This window comes from Sus scrofa, chromosome 14 (genome assembly GCF_054392235.1).
Source record: "Sus scrofa isolate SSC_HxYL_T2T_F1_AM1 chromosome 14, Sscrofa_HxYL_maternal_Yorkshire_Landrace_v2.0, whole genome shotgun sequence".
Taxonomy (NCBI): domain Eukaryota; kingdom Metazoa; phylum Chordata; class Mammalia; order Artiodactyla; family Suidae; genus Sus; species Sus scrofa.
Window position 1 is genome coordinate 50,746,255 of NC_139396.1, and position 27,093 is coordinate 50,773,347.

At 49.2% G+C, this 27,093-nt stretch overlaps 2 protein-coding genes across 7 annotated transcripts in view; one reads left to right on the forward strand and one right to left on the reverse strand.

Moving 5' to 3' along the window:
* RILPL2 (Rab interacting lysosomal protein like 2) overlaps window positions 1-23,334 on the forward strand; it is a 51,104-nt gene extending 27,770 nt beyond the window's left edge. Inside the window, exon 5 of the mRNA XM_084996329.1 lies at window positions 19,090-23,334. Within this exon, the coding sequence (XP_084852455.1) occupies window positions 19,090-19,102 (13 nt within the window). The 3' untranslated portion in view covers window positions 19,103-23,334. The remainder of the gene's footprint in view (window positions 1-19,089) is intronic.
* On the reverse strand, window positions 61-20,404 carry KMT5A (lysine methyltransferase 5A). Of its 6 annotated transcripts, XM_021072263.2 has the most exons (8): window positions 20,348-20,404; window positions 14,173-14,294; window positions 12,925-13,081; window positions 8,316-8,535; window positions 7,825-7,912; window positions 4,362-4,421; window positions 3,037-3,227; window positions 61-1,870 (listed from the first exon to the last, which is right to left on the reverse strand). In XM_021072263.2, exons 1-8 carry the CDS (start codon window positions 20,355-20,357, stop codon window positions 1,660-1,662), a joined length of 1,059 nt encoding a protein of 352 aa, XP_020927922.1. In that variant the 5' UTR covers window positions 20,358-20,404; the 3' UTR covers window positions 61-1,659. The 6 variants fall into 6 exon arrangements, with proteins under 6 accessions (XP_020927922.1, XP_084852405.1, XP_020927923.1 ...); XM_084996279.1 differs by lacking the exon at window positions 14,173-14,294 and having other exon boundaries at window positions 12,925-13,000; XM_021072264.2 differs by lacking the exon at window positions 14,173-14,294.
* Window positions 23,335-27,093: the final 3,759 nt, after the last annotated feature.

The window sequence follows — 27,093 nt, forward strand, 5'->3', positions numbered from 1 at the left end:
AACCCAACCTTACTTTTCCCTACCTCTGCCTTGAGAAAAAACCAGAATAACACAGGTAGCCTCGCCTGGCAATAAATATTTTAATTTGTTTCATTTTTATGATGACAAATAATTTTCAAGTTTATTTCCTTTTTTCTTTAAATACAAAGCTAAACCACAAACAGGTACAACCAAGACATTTTATCTCACATTTACACACTCCCATCGGATCCTCCTCCAATTCACTGACCACTGACCAGGCAAGTGGGGGGTGGGGAGGGAAGACTTTCTTAGGTAGCACCGTCGTGAGGCCAGGGTTGGGGGGGCATCAATGTTGAGGACAGGCTCTCATACCTGTTTCCATTCACATTTACCTGGGAGCAAGAGGACCAGGAGACCCCAGGCCACGGATCCAGGGTCCCTGAACTACAGGTTAGCAGAATGTGGGAATGGGTCCCCCTTTAGGAGGAAGCCACCTGCTCCTCCTGCCATCACAGTCAAAGACTTTACCCTCAGCCATGATCCCCTGCAGCCTGGCAGCTGGGGTAGAGGCCCTGCACTCTGCCACTTACAGGCTCATCCTTCAGTTCATGGCTGCACCTTCACAGGATGTACACCAGGTGGTCTGACAAACAAAAGCCTTGACAGCAAATCTGGAACTTTCAGCCCAGCAGAATCAGGTTGGGGTGGGGGATGGGGGTGGAGAATTGGGTAAGTAATTTCTGGTCCCACTACAAAACTTTATTTTTGATTAGAATAGTGTACCATCTCAAATCTCTTCTATAAAAACAAAACCAAGGGGGGGGGGAGCCAAAACAAAAGCGCAGCCACTTCACTCACTTCAAGACCTATATACATGTAAGTTGTCTTCTGTGGTTTTTTTTTTTCTTTTTTGTTTTATGATTTTTATTATTTTCTTAAAATAAACTCAGTGTTCACATTTCTATAAAGAAATTAACCCAGTTTTGGGAAACTCTGCCCTGGCAGGGCTAGGTAAGCAATGCTCGTCCCTGCCCACATCTGCTTTGATTCCCCGCCCTGATGCTTCGAGGTGCCTGGAAAAGCGGCAGCCCGTGGAAGAGTAAATCTAGCCCCGGCCCGTGAGCCACTGGGTCGGTAAGCTTTCGAGAAAGCAGAGGGGAAGACTATCTTTACTGTGAAACCTTTTAAAAAATATTCATACACTTCAATGTGCGCCTGTCGAGATGTCAGGAGAACAAGAGCTTGGGGACATCCCATCCAGGCTGTGGGGAGGCGGCGTCTTCCTGGCACCCACCTGCACTGGGATGTCGGGATGTGGGGGAGAGAGTCCTGGCTCTTCAGCTGGAGACAGGAGCATCGCCCAGCTTCCTAGTTCATGTTCAACTCTTTCCTCTAAAACCTGTGCCGAGTCTTTGACTGCATGCACGGGAAGCACAAACGTTCGACTTGTATGCAAAAAAGGTACAAAAACAACTAGAATATAAAAGTTTTGGTAATATAAGGCCATCTGTTCAAGTCCACCTTGGAAACCTGTAACAGATATTTAAATACTACAGTGAAAAGGCATCTTAATATACTTTTTAAAAACATCTGAAGTAATCTGCTAAGATTAAGTGTGTAAAAAAAAAAAATCAATTCCCTTTTGAGGGCACTTTGTCCATTAAAGATGGGGTGGGGGAGGGGGGAGGGGCCATTGGGTTAATGCTTCAGCCAAGGGTAGGCTTCGATGGAAGCCCGGCTGCGGTCCCCATAGTCATACAGGAGCTCCTCCCCGGCCTCGATGTCTCGGGAGGCGATGAGGATGAGGTGAGGCACGCCGTCGATGTCGTGCAGTTTGGTTTGGCAGTTCCCACATTTACTGTGATTGATCAGTCTTCCTAGGCGATTTGTCTCTCGAGTTGCATCCACACTGGTGGGGAGGGAGGGAGACAAGAGGATTAAACTGATAAAAAGGCTTCTGAACCCGGTCAGAGTCACACTAGCTGGTGGGATGGTGATTTATAGCCAAGTTTTGGGAGAAAGCAATTCACCTTAAAGAAACATCTTTAAGAGCGCAGAGAGGCGCTGGGTGGAGTATTTGAGGTGGTGGAGGGGGACAGGTGCAGGAGGGAATGCAAAAGGCGCTCACTGGAGGCTTGGGAGGTCACTGTGAAGTTGTGAATAATAAATCAATGAATACAAGTCATTATGTTGGTAGTGGGGGCAGGCGGTATAGGAGAACTCTCTGTTCTTTCCACTCAGTTTTGCTGGGAACCTAAAACTGCTCTACAAAGTCTATTAAAAAACCATACAAACACAAAAAAAACAGTCAATGACACTACCACACTGAGAACAGAAGTCAGTGATTCCCACAGCTGTTCTGGCCACGTGCCCCAGAGAGAGACCAGGGCAACCCCTATACAGGCTTTTGTGTGACTGGCTCACCTCTAACCCCCAAAATTAAAAATGGGGAAGGGGAGTTCCCGCCGTGGCGCAGTGGTTAACGAATCCGACTAGGAACCATGAGGTTGCGGGTTCGGTCCCTGCCCTTGCTCAGTGGGTTAAAGATCCGGCATTGCCATGGGCTGTGGTGTAGGTTGCAGATGGGGCTCGGATCCCACGTTGCTGTGGCTCTGGCGTAGGCCAGTGGCTACAGCTCCGATTCGACCCCTAGCCTGGGAACCTCCATATGCCACAGGAGCGGCCCAAAGAAATAGCAAAAAGACAAAATAAATAAATAAATAAATAAAAATAAAAATGGGGAAGGGCAGGAAGTTCCCATTGTGGCTCAGCGATAACAAACCCAACTAGTATCCATGAGGATGTGGGTTTGATCCCTGGCTCTGCTCGGTGGGTTAAGAATACAGCACTGCCATGAGCTGTGGCGTAGGTCGCAGATGCAGCTCGAATTCCAGCGTTGCTGTGGCTGTGGTGCAGGCTGGCAGCCACAGCTCTGATTAGACGCCTAGCCTGGGCACTTTCATGTGCCACAGTGCAGCCCTAAAAAATAAGAGGCAGGGTGTTCTGGGGAGAGAGCTGCAGCAGAAACATCAGGGGCCCTCTGTGGCCCCTTGAGGCACTAGGGGAGTAACTTACCAGTAGGTTTTGCTCAGATACTGAAAATAGTACATGTAGCAGCCCGTGGAGGGGTCTTGTGCATACAGAGCCTCCCGCTTCTTGGCATCGGTGATCTCGATGAGGTCCCCATGATACTCCACCACGAACTCACCCCTGGAGAACTGCTTGGTGGCGATCACACCCCGGCCTTTGCCGTCAATGAGGTCAATCTGTTGGGAGGTGCCAAGAGGGTTAGATCATAATAGCAACAAAGGCCACCGTACATGGCCGGCTTCACAGGGGCCAGAGGCTGGCACCTTGTTCTATTAACACCTTTACTGAGGTAGGCCAAAAAATTCACTCATTTTTTACATGTACAATTCGACAGGTATTATTAAATGTACACTGTTGTGCAACTATTGCCACAATCCATCACCCCAAAGAGTTCTTTGTGCCTATTTGCAAAGTGTTGTTACACTGGATCCTCATGGGAGATCAGCTGGGAAGCAGTGTAGCACAAACCCAAATCCACAACCTGACCTCTTCAGGGGAATAGCAGGAGCCAGTGTTCTGAGTCTTTCCTTTATTCCCTAATTTAGCCTCCTGGGTTTCTCCTTATTCCATTATAAATGGAAATGGAGAGTGACTGCTTGAGGGGCCTAGGCTTAAATCCAGAACCCCCTCAACGGTGGGTAGAAACTGAAGCTTTCTAACCCTGGGCACTAGTCCAGATCCATCTGGCCACCACTAATGGAGAGCTACTCCCCTTTCATCTACCCAGTATGTCTGAAATATACTCAGAGAAAACCAAATCCCCTGGGCATGCCATTCCCTAGGAAAATAGTCCAGAAAAAACTTACCACTGTCCTTTTAAAAGTTTCCCTGGGAGTTCCCATTGTGGTGCAGTGAAAACAAATACAACTTGTATCCGTGAGGACACAGTTCGATCCCCAGCCTCACTCAGTGGGTTAAGGATCCCGTGTTGCCATGGCTGTGGTGTAGGCTGGAAGCTACAGCTCCAATTAGACCCCTAACCCAGGAACATCCATATGCTGCAGGTGTAGCCCTAAAAAGCAAAAAATAAATACATAGATAAAAGGTTACAAGGATAAATTTTCTTTTTTATGTATTTTGTAATTTTTAAAAAGTTTCCTCAGGATAACATCTCACATACAAGGTCCATTATGTTTCCTTCATGAGGCATTCCCTTAACAATAGTTTTGGTATTTGGTCCCTGTAAGAGTCTGCCTGGTCACACTGACAGTGAGAGGGTTCAAGCGGCATGGCTCTTTGCGGCCTCTGGACCAGCGAAGGTGCAACCTCTCAGCCTTAGCCTCCATGCAGTGGGCCCTGCCGCCCCTTACCTTCATGCCTTCTTCCTTCCCACTTTCAATCAATTCATCAATTCTTTTCCTTTCTTCGGACTGGGTGGGGAGGAAAAAAGAAACAAGTACATCAGCATTCCCTCCTGGGCCATTCCAGTAGCCCTGGCTGCCTGGGATCACAGGTCGTTCACAGTTGGCTTCCATGGCATCGGTCCCTGATGCTGCCCAAGCACCCGTCCTTCTCTCACTGCCCTTTTGAAGGGGGACAATTCGCCACCTGGGGTTCAGATGGACCAGAAGGGAGACAGTGGTAGTGCAAGGGCAGAATTGGGCTCGTGGCTGTGTTCTGCTTGGCCCACGCAGAATTAAAAAAAAAATCTAAATTGCTGACACGTAAAAATCAGAATTCTGATTTCATATAACACCAGTTTGGGCTGATCAGACGGCGGGAGCAGGGGCATGGCCTCAACCAGCCACCCGCCCCTTTCTCCACAAGGCAGCCAGAGGGATCTTCTAAAAATGTAAAGGAGATCAGGTCATTCCCTTGCTTAAAGTTCTCCAGGAAGTTTATTTAACAGTAACACTGGTTCCTTAGTTGTGACAAATGTACCAAGGAACCCTAAGATGAGTAGCTTTGCTCTGCTACTGGGATAAAACCCATTTGTCTGACGGCCCTGAGATTCTGCAGGATCCAGGCCCTAGCCTCACCCTGGCTCCCACCCTCTAGCCACAATGGCTGGCTCTTTCAGAAGGCCAGCTTTGGTCCTGCCTCGGGGCCTTTGCATCTGCCATTCCCTTGCCTGGTAAATCCTTTCCCTAATCCATTTGCCTGGCTTGCTTCCTCCCTTCCAAGCTCTGCTCAAAAGGCACCTCCTCAGAGAAACTTTGCTACTATGGCTAAACTAGCCTTGGCCTAGACACACCATCCAACTACTAGGGTTTATTAACCAATGTCAGAGTGCTCCAAAATTATCTTGCTTTTCAGTTTTTTTGTTATTGTTGTTAATCACTCCTCACTTAAATATAAGCTCTGTGAGTTCAGGAGCCTCATCTGATCTTGTTCACTGTGGAGTCTCCTGGCCTAGAACAGTGCCTGGCACACAGTAAGCCCTCAAAGCAACTCTGCCATAGGCACACACACAACCACCTTGTTGAATAATTAATTAGTTACAAGCATGCTGAGACCAATGAGCAGACGTAAATGGGAACAATCATGGGAAATCTGGGATAGGCAGCTGGGGATTTTCCTGCCGTGGCAGAATAAGCAGGACTGAGCTGGGGCCAGCCGAGATGCCCTGAATGCAGAGCCAAAGGGTCTGAGTTTCACTCTGGAGGCTCAGGTGTTAGGGGCATGCGAGCGACCAGCTCTGAGTGTCCAAAAGAGGATTCTGGCAGCAGCACACAGGGGACCCAGGGCCTGAGTGGGGTGGGGAGCAAGGTCTGAAAGAAAGTGAGGAAGGAGGGATGACCCAAGACATTCCTGAGCTGGAACCAGCAGCTGCTTTGCACCAGGCCCAGGGCTGGGCTGGGGATGATGAGGCCAGGGCACTGCCAACACTGCAGTCCCTGCCCCAGAGCTGGCTGTCACCCCACCCACAGCCATTCCAGCCAGCGAAGCGGCTCCCACAGCAAATGAGGGGTTCAGGGCATCTCTCCAAGGCCTAGCTTCCTCTGGACCGGACTTGGACCCTGGACCCAGTCCTGCCCACTCAGTCTTCAGCCCCAGCGAGGTGCCTGCAGGGCTCTGTTTCACCCCAGCTATCTGCACCCCTGCTTACATCCCATCCACCCAGGCCTCCGTTCTGCCCAGCCCAGAAGGGCAGTCCCTGACCTTACCCCCTCAGCGGAGATGCAGCCGCCCCACCTTTGGGCTTCACCTCTGTAATCAAGAGGAGACACCGCCCTGCAGGCCACAGCCCCACCCGGCCAGCAGCCACCTCACTGTCCTGGCCTGCAACCACCTGGCCACAGTGCCCACTCAGGACAGCCAACACAAACGATGGCAGGCACCGCACGGCTCTCCCTAGCGACTGGCTCTTGGTCCAGTGACAGAGCCAGCTTTACTGTGCCTGCAGACTGAGCCCTGGGGCAGCAAGTGCCTGTTCTCTTCTACTCATCTGCTGCAACATACAGGAGACCTGCATCACAGCCCTCTGCAGCCTTCACTCCTCGACAGAAAAGCCGTTTTTTTCATTAAAAAGGCAAACTCAGCTACCCCTATCCTGCAGCCCACAGCGGCCCTTGGTGGACCCCCAGACTCCCTGTGGGTGTTGGGGCTCTAGCTGCAACCGGGAAGTGTCCCGGGTTCTGGGGCTGGCACCGCCTCGCCCTCTGCAGTGCCGTCTCCAAGAGTGACCTAGCACAGCCTCCCACTGCAGGCAAACATTTTGTAACAGCTTGTTCTTGGCTGAAAAACACTGCCTTTCTAAAGAAATAAAAGCCAAAGCTTCTCTGGAGCGGAGCCGGGGAGGGGGGAGAAAGGGAGTAGGAACGGACCCCCCCCCCCCCCCGCTTCTGTTGTTGGTTTTTTAATGTAGCCCTGTCAATTCAAAGACAAAAAGAGAAAGAGATACACTAGATCATTGTATGTACAGCCACAGATTCACCATCTAAATGCTGAAGGGGTCTGCGCGGGCTGAGATGTCCCACCCCTCAGTGGGGGTGGCAATCTGGAGCACTACTTGCCAGCCTCCAGGTTAATTAATCTGCACACCCAGCAGGCCACAGGGCCAGGCCACACCCTGAGTTTCCTCAACAGAAAGGCAAGCACCACACCTCACTGCATCAAATATTGATCAACTGCTGCATAGCTCAGCACTCTGCAAAGACGGTGGGCGGGCGGGGCCTCACCGCCTGGCTGGCCTCCACAGATTCTGGGGGACCATGGCTGGGTGGGAACAAGCGAAGAGCAGAGAGGCGCCTCCAAAAGGGACCACAGCGGGGAAGCAACAGCGACAATAGTTAGCAGGTCTCACTGTGTACCAGGCACGGTTCTAAGTGTTCTGCGTGCATTAACAAATCGAATCCTCCCAAATACGCCATGCGGGGCTGCTTTATTATCCCATTTCACAGACAGCATAGAGAGGCCCAGGGTGGTAAAGTATAGGCCTGAGGTCATATACACAGTAAGTAGTTCCCAAGCTGCTCCTCTTTACCCCAAGACATGGAAACTTCTAGACAGCAGCCTTCCCCACAGACCCAGGATGCAACGGCCCTGCCAACATGTCCAGAAAAGTCGCTTTCATGGTGACACCTGACTTTCCATGCCACATGCTACAGGTCACAAGGCTCCTTCACAGAGGCATCTTAACCAAGGCTCCTGGTGACCCAGAACATCACGATGACCGCCCCCACTAGACCAAGGAGAATAGCGAGGCCACAGAGGCCAAGAGACTTGTCCCCAGATGATACAAAGAGAGCTCAGGTCCTGCACACTACCTGCACTGCTCCCCAGGCCTCCCTGCCCCTCCAGGAGCCGAGGCTAAAACCACATGCCTCTAACCTGCAGCTCAGCTTTGCTCTTCCTGGAGCTCCTCCGCACAGGGTAGAAATCCGTGAGTTTGCGATTCTGTTGCGTTTTTCCTTGAGCTCTGGGATGGGAAAGGAAGAGGAGAAAGCAAGTATTAGCACGGAGACCACATTCACATCCGGGAGGGAAGCACACAACCCCTTAGGAGAGAGCTCCTTGAGAATGATGTCACTTAAACACCTTTGTCCACGGTGTCCCAGGGTCACTCAAGGCTCTGCTGCCCAGGGGGGCCTCAGAGAGAGTGTCAAAGACAGTCTGCCTGCTCTTGGCGGGGAGGGGGCTCCTGAGCTCTGTACCTGTGCCAGACAAAATGCTGACTAATACTGGTATCCCTAGTGGCGACTCAGGAATCTGAGCTCTAATGCAGGCTGAGAGCAGGGATGGTTTCAACCTGGCTGGCACTGGACAGGCCACGCCAGTATCAGGACCAGACTGCCCGGTCTTAGGGGCGGGCTGGCACTTACTTTTTCCTGGGGGCCTGTTTGCCCCTCATGGGCTTTTTCAGGGCTTGCTTGGCAGCAGCTGCATTGGGAGAATCACAAGACGAGGTCGGGGTTTTGGGAGGTTCTGCTGCTTCAGATTTTTGGTTTGGAAAAGGTGCCAGGGGGCCTCTCCTGGCGTCTTTGATCTTCTGTTCCTCGGACTTCACGGTGCTTCGTATTGCATTCCCAGAGTTTCTTTTCTCTGTGGGCAAAGGGTGGAGAGAGACGGGCTGATTCCAGACTCTCCGTTTCCCACTTTCCAGCCCTCAGCTGCCTTCAAAGCCAGGCTTTAGGAAAGGAGAGGGGCATAGATGTGCTGGACAGCAGTGCCCTTGGTCTGCTAAGGCTGGTGTCTGCTAATGGGTTTCTTAGGAAAACCTTCTGGCTTTACTCTTTGGACCCAGACACTGGGCAGAGCTTTCGGTTCTCTGCATTTTTTTTTTCCAGCTTTGTTGAGATATAAATAGTTAATACAATTACAAGATATTTGAAGTGTTACACCATGATGAATTGATATATACGCTGGAGAAAGATTCCTCCCATAGAATTTATCAACATATCGGGCCTTGAGGGTAACAGTCCTTGAAGCAGAAGCATCAAGGCCAGCAAGACTGGCACAAAGGCAAGATCAGTGGCTTTTCAGGAAATGGGCTGCAGACCCCAGGGGGAAGAAAAAGGCTAAATTGGAGTTCCCGTCGTGGCTCAGTGGTTAACAAATCCGACTAGGAATCATGAGGTTGCGGGTTCGATCCCTGGCCTCGCTCAGTGGGTTAAGGATCCGGCATTGCCGTGAGCTGTGGTGTAGGTCACAGACGCAGCTCGGATCCCAAGTTGCTATGGCTGTGGCATAGGCCAGCAGCTACAGCTCTGACTAGACCCCTAGCCTGGGAACCTCCATATGCCGTAGGAGCGGCCCTAGAAAAGGCAAAAAAAAAAAAAGGCTAAATTTTGAAAGAATGGGACAGCATTGGTGGACAGGAGGAAGGCAATAAAGCAGAACGTCTCCCCAGCAAAGACCTCTCTCCCCAAGAGCTAGCTGCCTGGCATGATTCATTTCAGAGTGTGTGTGTGTGTTCATGCCCACGGCCTGAGGAAGTTCCCAGGCCAGGGACTGAACCCACACCACAGCAGCGACTTAAGCTGCTGCAGTGACAAACACCGGATCCTTAACACACTGCACCACAAGGGACCCTCAGACTCTTTTTTTAAAAAAAAAAAAACTCCCTCTTCTAATAGGGATGAAGCCCAGCTTTCATGGTGGTTCTCAGAATGGTGCCCCAACACCTGTCAGTGACTTGTTACTAAAAATAGTTGTGGGTATTCCCAATGTGGCGCAACAGGTTTGGTGGCATCTCTGTAGTGCCAGGATGCTGGTTCCACCCCTGGCCCAGCACAGTGCATTAAAGAATCTGGCATTGCCACAGCTGTGCCATAGGTCACAACTGCAGCTCGGATCTAATACCTGGCCTGGGAACTCCATATGTCGCAGGGTGGCCAAAAAAAGAAAAAAGTAATAAATTAAAAAATAAAAATAGCTGTAAAGAACCAGTGCTGAAAGATTTTTAAATAATTTTTTTTTTTTTTTACTTTAAAAAGTAAAGGGAGTTCCCATTGTGGCACAGAGGAAACAAATCTGACTATCATCAGTGATGACGCAGGTTCTATCCATGGCCTTGCTCAGTGGGTTAAGGATCTGGCATTGCCATGAGCTGCAGTGTAAGTCAAAGACGTGGCTCGGATCCAGTGTTGCTGTGGCTGTGGTGTAGGCCAGCAGCTACAGCTCCAATTCGACCCCTAGTCTGGGAACCTCCATATGCTGTGGGTACAGCCCTAAAAAGATGTAAAAAAAATTCACTTTTTAAAAATAAGTAAATAACACATTACTTGTGGGAATATAAAATGGCATGGTCACTTTGGAATAGTTTGGTAATTCCTCAAAACGTTAAAGAGTTACCAAGTGACCCAGCAATCCAAGACCTAGGCATCTATTAAGAGAATTAAAAACAGGTCTACACAAAAAACACATCTATAGTAGCTTATTCATAATAGACAAAAAATGGAAACAACTCCAACGTCCATCAATTGATGAATGGGTAAATAAAACGTGGTATATCCACATGATGGAATATTATTCAGCCACAGAAAGGAATGAAGTACTGACACAGGCTGCAACTTGGATGAACCTTGAAAACACTATAATGAGGTAAAGAGGCCAGACACAAAAGGCCACGTATAGTATGACTGTTTTATAAAATGTCTGGAATAGGCAGATCCATAGAGACAGAAAATAGACCAGTGGTTGGCTGGGGCTGGGGGAAGGGAGGAATAGGGAGTAACTGTGAAGAGGCACAGGGTTTCTTTTGGGGGTGATGAAAACATACTGGAGTTTGACAGAGGTGACAACTGCATATATCTGTGGATACACTAAAAACAACCGAATTGTACCCTTTAAAATGAATTTCGGGGCATTCCCTGGGAGCCTAGTGGTTAAGGACTCGGAGCTGTAGCTTGCTGTGGCTCAGGTTTGATCCCTAGCCTGGGAACTTCCGTATACCATGGGCAGCACCCCCCCCAAAAAAGGGAACTTCAGAATATCAGAATTATATCTCAATAAAGAAAAGGGAAAAAGAAATTCATCAGAATCCATCCAGACGATTCTCACTCCTTTACACGCCTTCCTGAGTGGGACAAGATGGAATTAAGGCTGAGATGCTGGGCATGACCCTAGGAGGGGGAGCCTCCTGTGAATACCAGCTGTCACATTAGGCTGCATCAAGGCAGGAAAAAAGTCAAGAATCACGGACAAGAGCCTGGCCCTTGGGGTCTTCTCCAATGTACATCTGGCCCCCAATTCTAATTGCTGCCTCTTAGTAACACTACAAAATAAGCTAGCTTGGGCACTGTGTCACCATTTAGGAAAGTCTATATCCCACCCCAGGGATGAGACTGGCTGGCCATCGAGAAGGCCCTTTCCCCAGACCCAGGGTGGTGAGTATATCCTAGGTGTTCCTGATGCAGAGGTATGGGGAGGTGTAGCCCATGATGCTAGCAGTCCAGTGGAGACAGGGCTGACAGCATGGGGCACTCACAAAGCCCTTTTGCATCAGCACTTTAACTGACCTTCAGAATAGCCCTGTAAGAGCAGACTCCTCTCTCTCCCACCATACAGACAAGAGAGCTGAAGCTCAGAAAAGAGTAGCAAACAGCTCATGGCCCTCCCTTTTATAAAAGGCAGAACTAGGATTAGAACCCAAATTGTCGGAAATAACATCACCCTGTGCACCAGAGGGAATCAGGTGAGGGCTGGCTCCTGCCCTTGGTTCTCAGATCTGGCCCCAAAGGCTGGCCTACCCCATCCGTTATGAATTCTCTGTTAACCAGTACAAAGCTTCCCTGTACGGAGCTGCTGGTACCCAGAGTTCTGCTTCTTTAAGGCAAGGGTTCTTTTGGGGGGGGGGGGTTGTTTGTTTGTTTGTTTTTAATGAGTTGCAACATTTATTTCAGGTTCTCTCTTGGTTTTTTTTTTTTTCCTTTTTTTTTTTTCCCCTTTTTTGTCTTTTTAGGGCTGCACCAGAGGCACATGGAGGTTCTCAGGCTAGGGGTCAACAACCAGAGCCACAGCAGTGAGAATGCAGGAGCCTCAACCCACTAGGCCATCAGAGGATGCCCAAGGCAAGTTTTAATTAGAAGGGAACATGGTAAACTGGGGCAAGCTATACACCCCTCTACTGCAGCTTTAAAAGGGGATATCTGGATTACAGCAAAATTTCTAAGAGATTTCATCATGTTTTGCAGGGCCAGACAGAACTGACCATATATCTTCTTGCTCCACATTTTAACTCCAGATCTCATTCCAGAGTATGCTGTTTCAAAGAGTAGCATTGAATACTTGAGTGGAAAGATACTTTATTATTATTTTGTTGTTTTTTAGGGCCACACCTAAAAAGCACATGGAAGTTCCCAGGCTAGGGGTTGAATTGGAGCTGCAGTCACCAGGCTACACCATAGCCACAGCAACAGGGATCCAAGCCTACACCGCAGCTCACGGCAATGCCACATCCTTAAGCGACTGAGCAAGGCCAGGGATCAACCCCACATCCTCATGGATACTAGTTGGGTTCTTAACCCACTGAACCACAACGGGAACTCCAGAAAAATACTTTAGAGAAGTGAGGTCAAGGCCAACTCACAAAGGGAGAGAAGTCAGTTACTCAGGTCCACAGGACTCCAGCAGAATACAAGCATCTGGTCTGGACAACCGAGACTCATAATTTCTGTACTTTTGGCACCTGTGAACCTCTTTAACTACAGGTCAGGTGCCTTATTTTTGCAACTTGACAAGATAATCCAGCTTAAAGGACATGCTAACTCTTGTGAAAGCAGGGAGAACCTGTTAGACTAAAAGGCACACACCCTGGAACAGGCTGCTCTCTCCCCCATGTCTGTGTTTCTTAGCAGCAAGACAGAACATGGCTCAAACCTTTCCAACTTTGGCTTGAAAAGGCTGGATAAGAATATAATATACATGCATTGTTACGTAGGGTGCAACCCAACCAACTGTGGTCAGAAGAGGGCCATTTCAGAGGCTTACCGTCACGTTTCCTGTAGATTCCGGCTAATGGCTTCCCCTGGCATTTGACTTCATGATGTGCAACTGAGTTCTCTTCCTGAAGGGGGGAACGCATTCCAGAGCATTTGTTCGGGCTCATGTAGGTATAGATCTTTGACTGCCCGGTAAATACATTCTCCTAAAACGACAAATGTATATTCTGAAAGAGGCTTGAAGAAGAATATCTCACAGCACTTGGGCAGAGAAGGGGCAATCAGAATACCAGAGACAAAAAATAGACAATATCTCTCAAAAACTGGGCTACCAGGAGAAGCTGCCCAGTTTAGACTCCCCCAGGTCCAAATCTGTCTCTAATTCCAGTTGCTGGGGGGGGGGGAAACACCTGGCCAGAAGCAGAACCGGCTGTCCACAAAAGGTCTGTCTACTCAAGAAGGAGGCAACCTACCAACAGCAGGGAGGTCAGAATGACCCAGGAAAACAAGGCAAGAATTTTGAAAGGCTGGCCTAGGTGCAGAAGCTGACTGCTCTGGCAAGAGGTGCAGGGGCTCTAGCACAGAAACAGGCTTCAGAGAACCTGATTAACTACTTCTTGGTTCTGAGGTCAGCAGGGAGGACTGACTTGGCATGACTGCTGAGCCTTCTGTGTGCCCAGGCCTGGCTCCTCTCAAATCATGCAGCCCAACAGTCTCCCAGGACTGCGGGAAGAGACTGCGGTTGGGGTAATTCTCAGACTAACTGGGGGGAAGTGCAGAGCTAATGAAAGCAGCTGCCTACAGCCGGCGCATTTAGGGCGGTCACTTTATTTGCGGTGGGCAGGCCGGTGGGGCGGGTGCAGGTCACCGCTGGTGTCTCTGGGTGTGGGGCCTCTCCTCTGAGTAAGCACAGACGGGAGGAGGGCTTTCCCAGAAACACGGCTGGGCCTTTCTGCCTGGTGAGCCATTCAACACCAAGTCAGCAAGACCCGTGACCTCCCTGAGGGCCCCGGGCAGGCCCCGCACACACTGGGAAGGCAGTCACCACGGCGGTGGCTAGGTCTAGGGTTACGGAAATGTCATAAAGACACAAACTTTTCCGAGGTCAAACATTGCCAGGGTCATGGCGGAGCGAGTGTGGACGCCACTCCCAGGCAGGCAGCTGCCCGGCGGGGCGCCCCACCCGCACCCCAGCCCCAGGGCCGCCGGCGCGCCCACGTGCTATCGGAGCGGGGCCGGCGGGGGCGCATGGCCCTTCTGGGCGCGCGGAGCGAGTGCGGGGAGGGTGCCTGCTTACCCCATTGGTGCGGGGCCTCCCCGGGCCCCTCCGCTCCACCATCTCCGGGCCCGGGGCCGTCGCTGCCACCGCCGCCGCCGCCGCCGCCGCCTCCACCGCGCGGGGCTTGGACATCTTCCTGCCTGGAGAGGGGGACCCGGGGGAAGCGGGGGAGGGGGCGCTCAGGGCGCGGCGGGGCGGGGAGCGGGGCCGCCCGGGCCGGGCGCCGCGGCGGCGCCTCCCGCCGCAGCCATATTCCGAGGACCCGGCGGCGACGGGCCGCCCGTGCCGCCGAGAGGCCGAGGCCGGCCGGCCGGGCCAGGCCGGGGCCCGCGTCGCCCTCCCGCCGCCCGGCCCGGCCGGGCCCCGCGCGCCGCCCGCCCCCCGCGCGGCCGGGCCCGACACACCCACCTGCAGCCCGGCCAGGCCCATGGCGGCGCGCCCCTCGCCCTCGCCGCCGCCGCCGCCGCGGCCCGGCCACCAGCGCTGCCGCTGCCGCTGTTGCTGCTGCTGCCGCCGCCACCAGCGCCGGCGCGGCGCCCCGGGGAAGGGCCGGCGGCGCCCCACGGCGCCCCCTTCCCCCATGGCCTGCGAGGCAGGGCCCGGCACCCGCGCGCCGCGGCAGCCCGGGCCAGCCCGGGAGCGAGGACGCAGGGAGGGAGGCGCTGGCGGCGCGTCCCCCGCGGCCCGCCTGCTAGCCGCCGCCGCCGCCACCGCCCACCGTCCGCTCCCGGCCGGGGAGGGGGCTGGCAGGGGCGGTGCTGCAAGGCTCCTCCCGAGGGAGGGAGGAAGGGAGGGGAGCGAGGGAGGGAGGGCGGGCCCCGCGGCCGCGACGAATCCCGACTCGGGCGCGCCCCCTCTCGCACGTTCTCAGCCACTCCGGGAGGAAGGGGTGGGAAAAATGATAATGACAGCCCCGGCTTTCGCCCGCCAGGGTCCTTCTCTGGCCCGCTCCTCAGATATTTCGGGAGACCCGTCCGAGCCAGGCGCAGTCAGCAGCGGTGAATGCGACAGGCGAGAGAGCCCTCCGGGGTGCCCGAGCCTGTGCTCACAGAACGTTTTCCGGGCACTTAATCTTTCCGGCAAGTCCGGGGGGGCAGGTCCTGTGCATAGCCCGTTTTGATGAAGATACTGAGCCTCTGGGGAAGTGCAGCTGCTTGCCTAAGGCCACCTGAACTAGAACATGACCAGGTCAGGTGTCAAACCCAGTTGGTCTGCACGGCACCGGTGCAGACCCTGGGGAGACAGAGCCAGGAATTATAATGGTGTGTTTGCTGGGTGCTTCTCTTGCATATCTTATCTCAGTCAAACCTCACAGCAGCCGGGTGAAGGTAGTCACCATTATTACCTCCTCCACAGATAGGGAAAATAATGCTCAGAAAAGTGAGAAGCTTGGCCAAATTCTCAGAACTAGAAATAGATTTCCAGGCCAACAGACCCCAGAGGCTGTAGTCTTAGCCACTATCTTCCTGGTTACAGATGAGGAAATAAGTAGGAAGGAGCAAGTGTGTTAGAGAACGGTTTAGCAAGTCACCCAAGCCTCCTGTCCCCCAAAGAGAAAATGTCTGAGGCAAGCAGGAGTTCTAGGCAGTGCAGTTATCTCAGCATAGCTTATTGCCCTGAACCACTGTGCTGTAGCGTAGCCATTGGGGTTTGAGGGCCCACAGCCAAAGAGTCTCTGTATTTGTGCAAAGTCATAGATGCAAACAAGACACCTCAGGACATCTAGCCTTGGGTTATGGCCTGGAAGACAAAGATTGGGTATCTCTCCCTGCATCTGCCCCAGAGGTGCTTTGAGACCCAGTCTAGATCTCAGCATCCTCATGGATAAAAACCAAGAGCTATGGGAGTTCCCGTTGTGGTTCAGTGGTTAACGAATCTGACTAGGAACCATGAGGTTTCGGATTCGATCCCTGCCCTTGCTCAGTAGGTTAAGGATCCAGCGTTGCTGTGAGCTGTGGTGTAGGTCACAGATGTGGCTCGGATCCCGAATTGCTGTGGCTCTGGTGTAGGCCGGTGGCTACAGCTCCAATTTGACCCCTAGCCTGGGAACCTCCATATGCCACAAGAGTGGCCCAAGAAATGGCAGAAAGACAAAAAAAAAAAAACAAAAACAAAAACCAACAACAACAGCAAAAATAAACCAAGAACTATGAATTCCATAACCCACCCAGGGCACCTTCCAAAATCCACAAATAAACAAATGGCTGTCACTTTAAACAGCTGCCTCCCCTTAGAAGGGATAAGAGTGGATTAAATGGCAAGACACTGCTCAGGACAATGCCTCCCAAATCAGCTCATGCTTTAGCATCCTTCAGAGCAGGGCTGAGGAGCCCCTCCCCCATCCCCACCCAACCACTAACTCTGGTGGTACTCTGCCCACATGAAGACTGAAGAGACTACACAGAGAGTTAAAGAGGATTCTAAAGCGACATTCTGGCACCCAGGTTGAGCTATTTGAAAGTGTCTGTTACCTCTGCAGAGCAGAACAGGTTTGTAGTTTGATGCCAAACTATTATGGAAATCATGATTTGGAGGCAGCAAGCAGCTGCTCAGATCATCTTGTCCACTTCTCATACTATTTTAACTCCCCACCCCCACTACACACACACACACACACACACACACACACACACACACACACCACACACACATACACACACACACTCATGGCTGTAGTTTTCTCCAGCCTACAAATGCAGGGCATACATTAAAATGCAAGTCTAGTACCTATTCCTCTCAATTCTGAAGCTCTAGTACCTAGAAAATGTAGTAGAGATCATTCAGTGAAGTTTCAAAACATGTTTTCTCTGTACATGAGGTGTTCACACATATATAACAAATACAGGAGTTCCCGTCGTGGCGCAGTGGTTAACGAATCCGACTAGGAACCATGAGGTTGCGGGTTCGGTCCCTGCCCTTGCTCAGTGGGTTAACGATCCGGCGTTGCCGTGAGCTGTGATGTAGGTTGCAGACGCGGCTCGGATCCCACGTTGCTGTGGCCCTGGCGTAGGCCAGTGGCTACAGCTCCGATTCGACCCCTAGCCTGGGAACCTCCATATGCCGCGGGAGCGGCCCAAGAAATAGCAAAAAGACAAAAAAAAAAAAAAACAAAAAAAAACAAAAAAAAAAAAAACCAAAAAAAAACAAAAAAAAACAAATACATTTACCAATTAACAGAAAGAAAATCTCTTACTGTTGCCCAGGATCTCATAGAAACAGAATTCAGGAATTCCCTGTTGGCACAGTGGGTTAAGGACTCGGCATTGTCACTGCTGTGGTTCGGGTTCAGCCCCTGGCCTGGGAACTTCTACATGCCATGGGTGCGGCCAAAAAAAACCAAACAAACTAGAATTCAACAGCAACGATACTAATAGCTAACACTTACTGAATTTTTACTGTGTTAGCCCTTATAATATAATATGATGCATTATTTAATCTAACCTTTCCAACTATTTAGGAGAAGGTAGTATTCCTATTTCCCAGAGGCAGAAATTAAGATGAATCACTAGCCTAAGGGTTACATGACTAAGATATTGATGGAGCTGGGATCTGAACCCAGTTCTGCTGTATGAGGGTACTTTACCATAAAAAAAAAGAAAAAAGAAAGAAAGTATAGTGCTTTCCTCAAACTCAGACACTAAAATACCAATTTATTCATTCAACAAGCATTTATTGACTACCAACTGTGTTCCAAGCCCTCTGCTAAAGACACAACAATAACCATACAGAAAGATAAAGAACAGTGAGGCCAGAGGGGTGTGTAGGCCCCTATAGACCATGGTGAGAACTGGGGATTTGATCCTAAGAACAAAGGGGAGGCTGGGGGTGGGGGAGTAGTGAGGGTCACAGTATGAAAATCTGTGTTTTTGGGGACCACCCTAGCTGCTGAAGCATGATCAACTGGAGATGGTAACAGTGGAAAGGGGGAGACCAAGGAGGAGGCCATCTGACAGTGGCAGTAGAAATGGAGAAATGTAGATAGAAGTATCCTGCTCAAACTAATACCCTCGAGGTTGTAAATATTTACATGATTGTAAAACTTTAAAACCAGAGAAGAGTCGTCCAGTATCTGAACATTTTGTTCATGTGACTCAGCAGGGCTCTTAAGATGAACTATAAATTAGGAACGAAGACTGATTTTCTAGAAGAAAAAGACAGACCCTTCCTTTGAAGAACTGAACATGATATCTTGACACTAAGTGGCCAATTTAATGGTTTGTAAAAATAATGAAGTCTAAAAAAAAAAATGAAGTCTAAGAAATAAATAACCACTAATTTGGGGGGAAGATTGGAGGGGGGGGTGGTCAAGTGAGCCAGTGAGAATCACTAATCAGTACATAACAAAGATGATTTGTAAGCCAGTCATGGTAGAAGCTGGGAACATTCATCTTCACTATGGTTAAATAAGGGAGGTGGAGTGGAACAAGTAAAGACAGAGAATGGCCTGAGCCTGGACAGTGACTTTGGACTTCAGCTTCCACCTCTGAAAAATGGAAATAACAGGTTGTAAAGATTAACTTACATAATAAAGTGCCTGGCCCTCAATGGTAATTATTATTTTCCCATATTAAGTATTTAAGTATTTCAATGGCAGAGTTGTGTTTCCCCCAAAGATTAATTTAGTTAAAGCAAGCTTTTTTTTAATGCACTACTGCTGAAACAGGTAGTTTAAATGATTTTGCTGTGATGGGAAAAATGAATCAGGGATGCATAGATTTATTAAGCTATGTCAGATAAATTAGTCAGATATTATTAGATATACTTTTAGATGCTTAATGCATTTCTGAAGAAAAACATTTAAGGCGTCTTAGTTTTCTCTGTGGACTGGGTTGTGAAGCTCTTGTGAAGTTCACTATGCCTCATTTCTTTTCTTTTTTTTTTTTCTTTTTTCGTCTTTTTTTGCTATTTCTTGGGCCCTTCCCGCGGCATATGGAGGTTCCCAGGCTAGGGGTCTAATCGGAGCTGTAGCTGCCAGCCTACGCCAGAACCACAGCAACGCAGGATCGGAGCCGCGTCTGCAACCTACACCACAGCTCATGGCAACGCCGGATCATTAACCCACTGAGCAAGGGCAGGGACCGAACCCGCAACGTCATGGTTCCTAGTCGGATTCTTCAACCACTGCGCCACGACGGGAACTCCTGCCTCATTTCTTAATCATAATCTAGGTAAGTCATGTCCCAAAAGACCCTAAAGGGAAGCTGGGAGAATAAATGATGCAACTGGGTGCAGGGGCTGAAAACAGAGAAGCCCAATAAATATTTGCTAAATGAATCCTTATTTTATTCATTATGATCACAAAAGGAAGATACTGCATTAAGGCAAATTCCTACTAATATGTAAGAACTTGGACTTTTGAGAAAATGTTAAACCTCAACTTCTTTTAAATAATAATTCAAGTGAATCGTCACGCTCAAGTTTTTGCATGAAGGAGACACAGCAGCTGGACGTGATCAGCGGTTGGAGATCACTTTGCCGCATAACATGGGTCTTACTATTCTGCCAGTAAACTGTACAAGGAACTTCAGACAGGGACTTCACTTCCCTCGCGGCTGCACAATCCCACCAAGCCTTGTCCCGTGGGCAAAAGTCCTGATCAGCTATGGGGAGAAGGGCCGCCCCAGGAGGTGGCAGGGGACCCGTGTCAACCCAAAGTGGGCCAGCGGGGCCCGTCCCCGCCCGGCGGCGCAGAGCTGACTCAGGTTGTGGGGAAGGCGCCCGCCGCGGTGTCCACTCCGACGCGCTCCCCACCTTGTAAATTACCGATCTGCGCCCTCGCCTCCGGGTTGCTTTCCTTCCCAACCAGAGAGAACCCCTAAGCAGACGATGCCTCGCTCTCTCCCCTATTTGTATCAATAACAACCATTCCCTGGAGGTGCCCTGCGCTTTAGTTTCCAAACAGCTTTGACATATGGCCCCATTGCCTCCGGAGAGGCAGGCCACCGAGTGCCCACAGTTTAGAGAGGGAAAACCGAGGAACGGGAGTGGAACGGGTTTCTGGGGGGGTACCGGAGCGAGGGTGGGGATGAGAAGGTTCCGCAGCCCCTCCCCCCCGCGCCCCCACCTGTCCCCGCGCTCGGTCCGAGCAGCCCGCGGCAGAGCGCCTCCCCGCCGCCACTCCCGCTACCTCAGTCCCGCCTCCAGCGCGACCCCCCACCGCAGCTGCCCCGGCGCTGGCCACTTGGGCCAATACCTCTAGCCATAGCCCCGCTCTGTCACCGCATAGGATCTCCCGGGAAACGCAGCTTTCGAAAAAAGTTGCAACAACTGTAGCCAACTGCTCCGCCGGGTACCGGCTGCTGCGCTGATTGGCGCCAGCGCCTGCCTCTCCCCAAATTGCCAGCTATGATAGGCGAACTTGAGAGCGAAAGCCCGCCCTTCTCCCCGCCTCCATGGCAGGGGCGGGGCGAGTGGCCGCACTTTCTACAAACGCTTTCAGGACAGGTCCCAGAGGAGGGGGGGGTTTAAATTTTACCGTCGCCCCACGTTGATAGGTTGCACTGGAAGGACACCGACGCTGCCATTGGGAGGCCCCCAAACTCCGCCCTCTCCGGCTGCTGAAGCTCCGCCTCGGAAGGTTTAGTCATGTGGCTGGAGGCCCCAGCTCTGAGTAGACCCACTCGGGACTTCCGGTTTTTAGTGGGTTTGACCGGAACACGACCTTTGACCCCTCGACCTCCCCTTATGACCTGGGAAGCCTAGCCCCCAGCAGTTTAACATCTGCAGCACCTTGACCATTCCAGCAGGTCAAGGTTTATCGAGTTGAAAGGTTTATCGAGTCTGTTCCAATATTCAAAGCCCGCGGGCACGGCTCCTACCAACTGAGTCAAATTCTCAGTCCACAGCGATCCTAGCCCAGCATATCCCAACCATTTTAGAGATGGGGAAACAGAGGACCAATTTTAACAAGTAACTTACTTGCTGCCCAATGTCACCAGCAGTTTAATTGCAGGTCCTAGATCAGTCTTTTGACTGTTAGTCCACTAGAGGGCTACCTTAACCCTAGGGAAACAACTCTGCACCTTTTCCCACTCTGGGAGAGCCTCGGTTGGTAAGTTCCCAGAGAAACACAGGTGTCGTGGGTATTTTTTGCTTTGAACACAGTTAAAGTGTCCAGTTACAGCTCTTTCCTGGGGACCCCTCCTGGAGATATGAGCAGAGGTCACTCATCCATTCTCTCTCTTTGGTTCCCAAAAAAATTTTGGAAGGCCCACTATTGCCCAAAGACCCTGTCATTGCACCAGGAAAGCAGGGAGAGCAAAATGAGGTGATGTTATGTGAAAAGCAGAAAGTGACCATTCTGTCACTCACCGTGGGCCCTTTGGTATGTCATTTCAGCTCTCCGAAGCTCAGCTTACACAGCTGTCAAATCTTGGAGTTGGTCTGTGATCTCCAAGATTCCTTCCAGCTTCCATAAATACTTAGAGGTTTTTACTTTCTCTAAAATGCATTAATTCAGCATTTATTGGAATGTCTGGTCCCCCAAGGATACAGTGGCAAATAAGACAGATCTACCATTTTTCTTTAAATTTACTTTTGGCTGCACCCTTGGCATGTCAAAGTTCCTAGGCCAGGGATCAAACCTGAGCCACAGCAGTTGTCCAAGCCACAGCAGTGACAACACCAAGTCCTCAACTATTGATCAGCAGCAAACTCCCCATTCTCATATTTTTTAGGGAAGAAACAAACAAGAAGCCACATTTTAAAAGATAATATTAAGTAGTGATTAATGCTATGAGTGAAATGAAAATAGGGAATTTTACAGAGTGTGATTGGGGAGATCATTACTTCTATAGATTGGTGAAGTCAGAGAAGTCCTCTTTGAGTTGGTGGCTTTAGGTTATACCCTAAATAAGAGAGTCTTAAGGGAGAAGGTACTTATAAGTAGAGGCAATAATGAGTGTAAATGCCTGGAAGTGGGGATAAGCTTGGTTGTCTTGGGATAGAAAAAGAAACCCAGTGTGATTGGAATAGAGTATATGATGGGAAGAATGGAGAGAATCAGGTGGGAAAGGTAGGCAGAGGCTCGATCACAGAGGCCACTGAAGACTGTGCTGGTCTCTCAGCTCCAAATCCACTTTTCTCCACACTGTGCTGCAATATCAGGGCTGCAAACTGTACTGCGCCTTTGTCAGCTAGTGTTAGGTTCCGTCAACAGGAAAGGATACAGGGAGACTGGAGGGCAGGGGCAAGGACAAGGGGCTCACTCATGCCTATTTGCATGCTATTCCTATCATGGTCACCTAAGTAATGACATTTTGCTTCTGGCATTTGGGCATTTGGTTCATTCTCCAGGTTCTTTCCAGAAATAGCCTCAATAGTAGCAGCCCTTCTTCAGAGTTCTAAGCTCCATCTTAGCAGTCCCCCCACCCACCAACTCTTGAACGGCCAGCACCAACGTCAAGGTGCCCCTTTCTCAGAAGCAGGAGAACCAGCTCCCCGGGAATCCTCTTCTGATTCTTCTTGCTCTGCTCACCCCAACTGTTCTCTTTGTTCTCCAGCCTTAGAAGTGGGAACTGCTTCCTGCAGTTGTTATTAAATTACTTCAGTGTTCCCTTTTTGCTTTTTCCATCTTCTACCACCTGTTTAATGAATTTCCTATTTTAAGTTCTTTTTTCCTGATCAGACCTTGACTGACACAAAAGCCATAAGTAAGGACTTGGACTTTTATTCCATGTCTAATAAGAAGCCAGCAGTAGCTTTAAGCCATGGTTTTAAGCCAACAATAGATAGATTGATGAATCTGAATAGTAATTTTGCAAACAGTTACACAAACAGAATGATTGCATATAGTTATGTAAATTACAGTAATCTGCAGTGAGACTTGGAATCTTGGAATAATGTGACTGCTTTAGGAATGTCTGCTTAACACTTTCTGTTGTCCTAAAATGCAACACCACAGGTGTGACATCACAGCAGTGCTGAGATGATTTTCATTAATCTAGTGTTATCTTTGCATTAATACTTGCTCCAGGATTTTGCTATTGTTAAATACTTTTTGTGGGGTTCCCGTTGTGGCACAATGTTTGATTCCTGGCGTGGTGCAGTGGATTAAGGATCCGGCGTTGCCATAGCTGTGGAATTGGTTGCAGCTCTGGCTTAGATTCAATCCCTGAGCCAAGAACTCCATATGCTGTGGGGCCACCAAAAAAGAAAAAAAATTAAATACTTTTTGTGGAATTCCTGTCGTGGCGCAGTGGAAGTGAATCCGACTAGGAACCAGGAGGTTGCGGGTTCAATCCCTGACCTTGCTCATTGGGTCGGGGATCCAGCGTTGCCATGAGCTGTGGTGTAGTTCTCGGACGTGGCTCAGATCTGGCATTGCTGTGGCTGTGGCGTAGGTGGGCGACAGCAGCTCCGATTAGATCCCTAGCCTGGGAACCTCCATATGCCAAAGGTGCAGCCCTAAAAAAATAAAGGGCAAAAAGACCAAAAAAAAAGAGGAGTTCCCGTCATGCTCAGTGGTTAATGAATCCGACTAGGAACCATGAGGTTGTGGGTTCTATCCCTGGCCTTGCTCAGTGCGTTGAGGATCTGGCATTGCCCTGAGCTGTGGTGTAGGTTGCAGACGCGGCTCGGATCCTGCGATGCTGTGGCTGTGGCATAGGCTTGGCAGTTACAGCTCCGATAAGACCCCTAGCCTGGGAACCTCCATATGCTGCAGGTGCGGCCCTAGAAAAGGCAAAAAGATGAAAAAAAAAAAAAAAGAAGAAAATGAAGAAAATGCTTTTTGTTAACATCAGTTTTTATAAGCTTCTACAAAATGGAACATATGTATCCTAAATTTCCACAGCTGGTGGCCACTGTGATCTACTAACCTCATTCCATCCCTCAGTGAATATATATAATAACATGCACATTTGCCTATTATATATTTGTGTGTGTGTATATATATATGCATACATGCATGGATGGATAGATACATGCCAATATATAAATATATAAAATCCCCCCATATGTATATATAGATATATGTTAATATGTGCAATATATATATAAAATATATGTAATATACTTGAAACTCAAGCAAGTGAGAATAAAACAATACTCATAGAAGGGCATAAGCTTATTGTTAGAATTACATGAGAGAATGAATATAAAGCATATGGGGGTGTAGAAGTTTGAAATGGTAGCCACTTAGTAATGAACTTTTGAATAAAGTTATAGAATTGCATCTTAGTGGATTGCTATAACTTGGAGTTATTAACACTTTATTCCCCATTCTTTCCTTTGGTGTGTTAGGATGTTAGAACTTGAATGAACTGAAAAATGGTATCTGCAGTGTTAAAATTGGGCATCAGAAAATAGCCAGCCAATGGCTTTTATACTTGATGCACCTTTTTTCTCATCTGTTAAAAATAGGTATGTCTTTTCTCCACACGTCTCTCTTTAAGAAAAGGTAGTACAAGCGTTCCCTGGTGGCCTAGCAGTTAAAGGACCCAGCATTGTCACTGCTGTGGCTTGGGTCACTGCTGTGGCATGGGTTTGTTCCCTGGCCTGGGAATTTCTGCATGCTGTGGGTGAGGCCACCCCTGCCCCTCAAAAAAGTATTACAAACTAGCTGTTAAATTGTTTGGGAATTCCTCAAAGTCCCTGCTGTAGTGCAGTTGGTTAATGATCTGGTTTGTCTCTGTGGGGGCCCCCATTTGATCCTTAGCCTGGTGCAGTGGCTTAAGATCTGGCATTGCTGCAGCTGTGGCATAAATTGCAGCTCTGATTCAGATTTGATCCCTGGCCCGGGAACTTCCATATGCCACAGGGTGGCCAAAAAATTTAAAAATAAAAAATAAAAATAATAATTTTATTGAAAAAGCACATGGAAAATGTATGTATTGATGAGCAACAGTAGTTTTTTTACTGTTTTCAAAGCCAGATTTTTTTTTGTTTTTGTTTGGTTTGGTTTGGTTTTGGGTTTTTTGGCCACATCTGGGACATGCGGAAATTCCCAGGTCAGAGATCAAACCCATGCCACAGCAGTGACAACTCCAGATCCTTAACCCACTAAGCAACCAGGGAACTCCCTGGACAGACCTTTTATTTTGTGAGTTTGAAGAGATAAATGAATGTTATCATTTTGTTTCTGAGAGATGTTCTTAATAATTGCATTAGTTTGCTTGGGCTGCTATAACTGAGCACCACAAATTTAGCAGCTTAAACAACAAAAATGTAGTGCCTCACAGTTCTAGCAGTTGGAAGTCCAGAACCAAGATCTTGTCAGGGTTAGACTGTGAGGAAGATTAAATTCCTCGCCCATCCTCTAACTCCTAGTGGTAACTGGCTTTCTTTGACATTCCTTGACTTGTAGAAGCATCACTCTGCTTTCATTTTCATATAGTATTCTCCCTATCTGCATATCTGTCTCCAAATTTCCCTTTATAAGGACACAGTCATGTTGGATTAGGGCCCACCTTAATGATCTCATTTTAAGTTGATTAGATCTGTAAAGACCTTATCTCCAAATAAGGTCACATTCTGAGATTTATGTTAGGCCTCCAACATCTGAATTCACAGGGGACACAATTCAACCCATTAAAAAATAGAGTTTGGGGAGTTCCCATCATGGCTCAGTGGTTAACGAATCTGACCATGAGGTTGTGGATTCAATCCCCGGCCTTGCTCAGTGGGTTAAGGATCTGTCGTTGCCCTGAGCTGTGTTGTAGGTTACAAATTCAGCTCAGATCCCGCGCTGCCGTGGCTCTGGCGTAGGCTGGTGACTACAGCTCCAATTGCACCCCTAGCCTGGGAACCTCCACGTGCGAAGGGAGCGGCCCTAGAAAAGGCAAAAAGACAAAAAATAAAATAAAATAAAAATAAATAAATAAATAAATAACCCTAGATCCTTAACCCACTGACCAATGCCAGTGATCAAACCCACATCCACATGGAGACTATGTCAGGTTCTTAACCCATGGAGCCACAATGGGAACTCCCTAGTATTTTTTTCAAATGAATATGTATATTTTTAAAGGCCACGCCTATGGCATATGGAAGTTCCCAGGCTAGGAGTTTAATCTGAAGTGCAGCGGCCAGCCTACTCCATAGCCACAGCAATTCAGGATCCCAGCTTCATTTTCGACCTACACTACAGCTCAAGGTATGCTGGATCCTTAACTCACTGAGAGGCTGGGAATCAAACCTGAGTCCTTGTGGTTACTAGTTGGTTTCATTACTGCTGACCCACAGTGGGAACTCCTAATTTTGGTATCTTAAATATGGTGCTTTTAGGGAGGATTCCCCGCTGTGGTGCAGTGGGTTAATGATCTGGCTCATCTCTGTGGAGACACTGGTTCGATCCCCAGCCTGGTGCAGTGGGTTAACGCTCCAGCTCGGATGCCATTCCTGGTCCAGGAAGATCCATATGCCACAAGGGTGGCTGAAAAAGAAAAAAATTATCGTCTTAAGGAAAAGTTTATGAAATGAATAGCAGGGCATCCATCATAAATACATTTAAAAGTTTGGGGGTTTTTGTGCTCTTTTTGGTGGCATCTATGGCATGCATAAGTTCCTGGGCCAGGAATTGAACCCGTGCCATACAGTGATACAAGCCACAGTAGTGACAATATTGGATCCTTAACCTAATGTACCACTAGGGAACTCCTACAAAGTTTTTTTTTTTTTTTTCTTTTTTTCCTTTTTGGCCATGCCAGTGGCATGTGGAAGTTCCCAGGCCAAGGATCAAACCTGAGCCCCAGCAGCAACCCAAGCTGCAGCTGTGGCAACACTGGGTCTTTAACCTATTGAACCTATTGAGGAGCTCCTAAAGGCTTTTTTTTTTTTTTTTTTGGCCAAACTTGCAGCATATGGAAGTTCCCACTCCCAGGATTGAATCTGAGCCACAGTTGTAGCAATGCCAGATCCTTAACCTGATCTGCCACAGGTAGAACTCCCTCAACATTGCTTGCTTGTTTGCTTGCTTGCTTTATTTATTCATTCATTCAT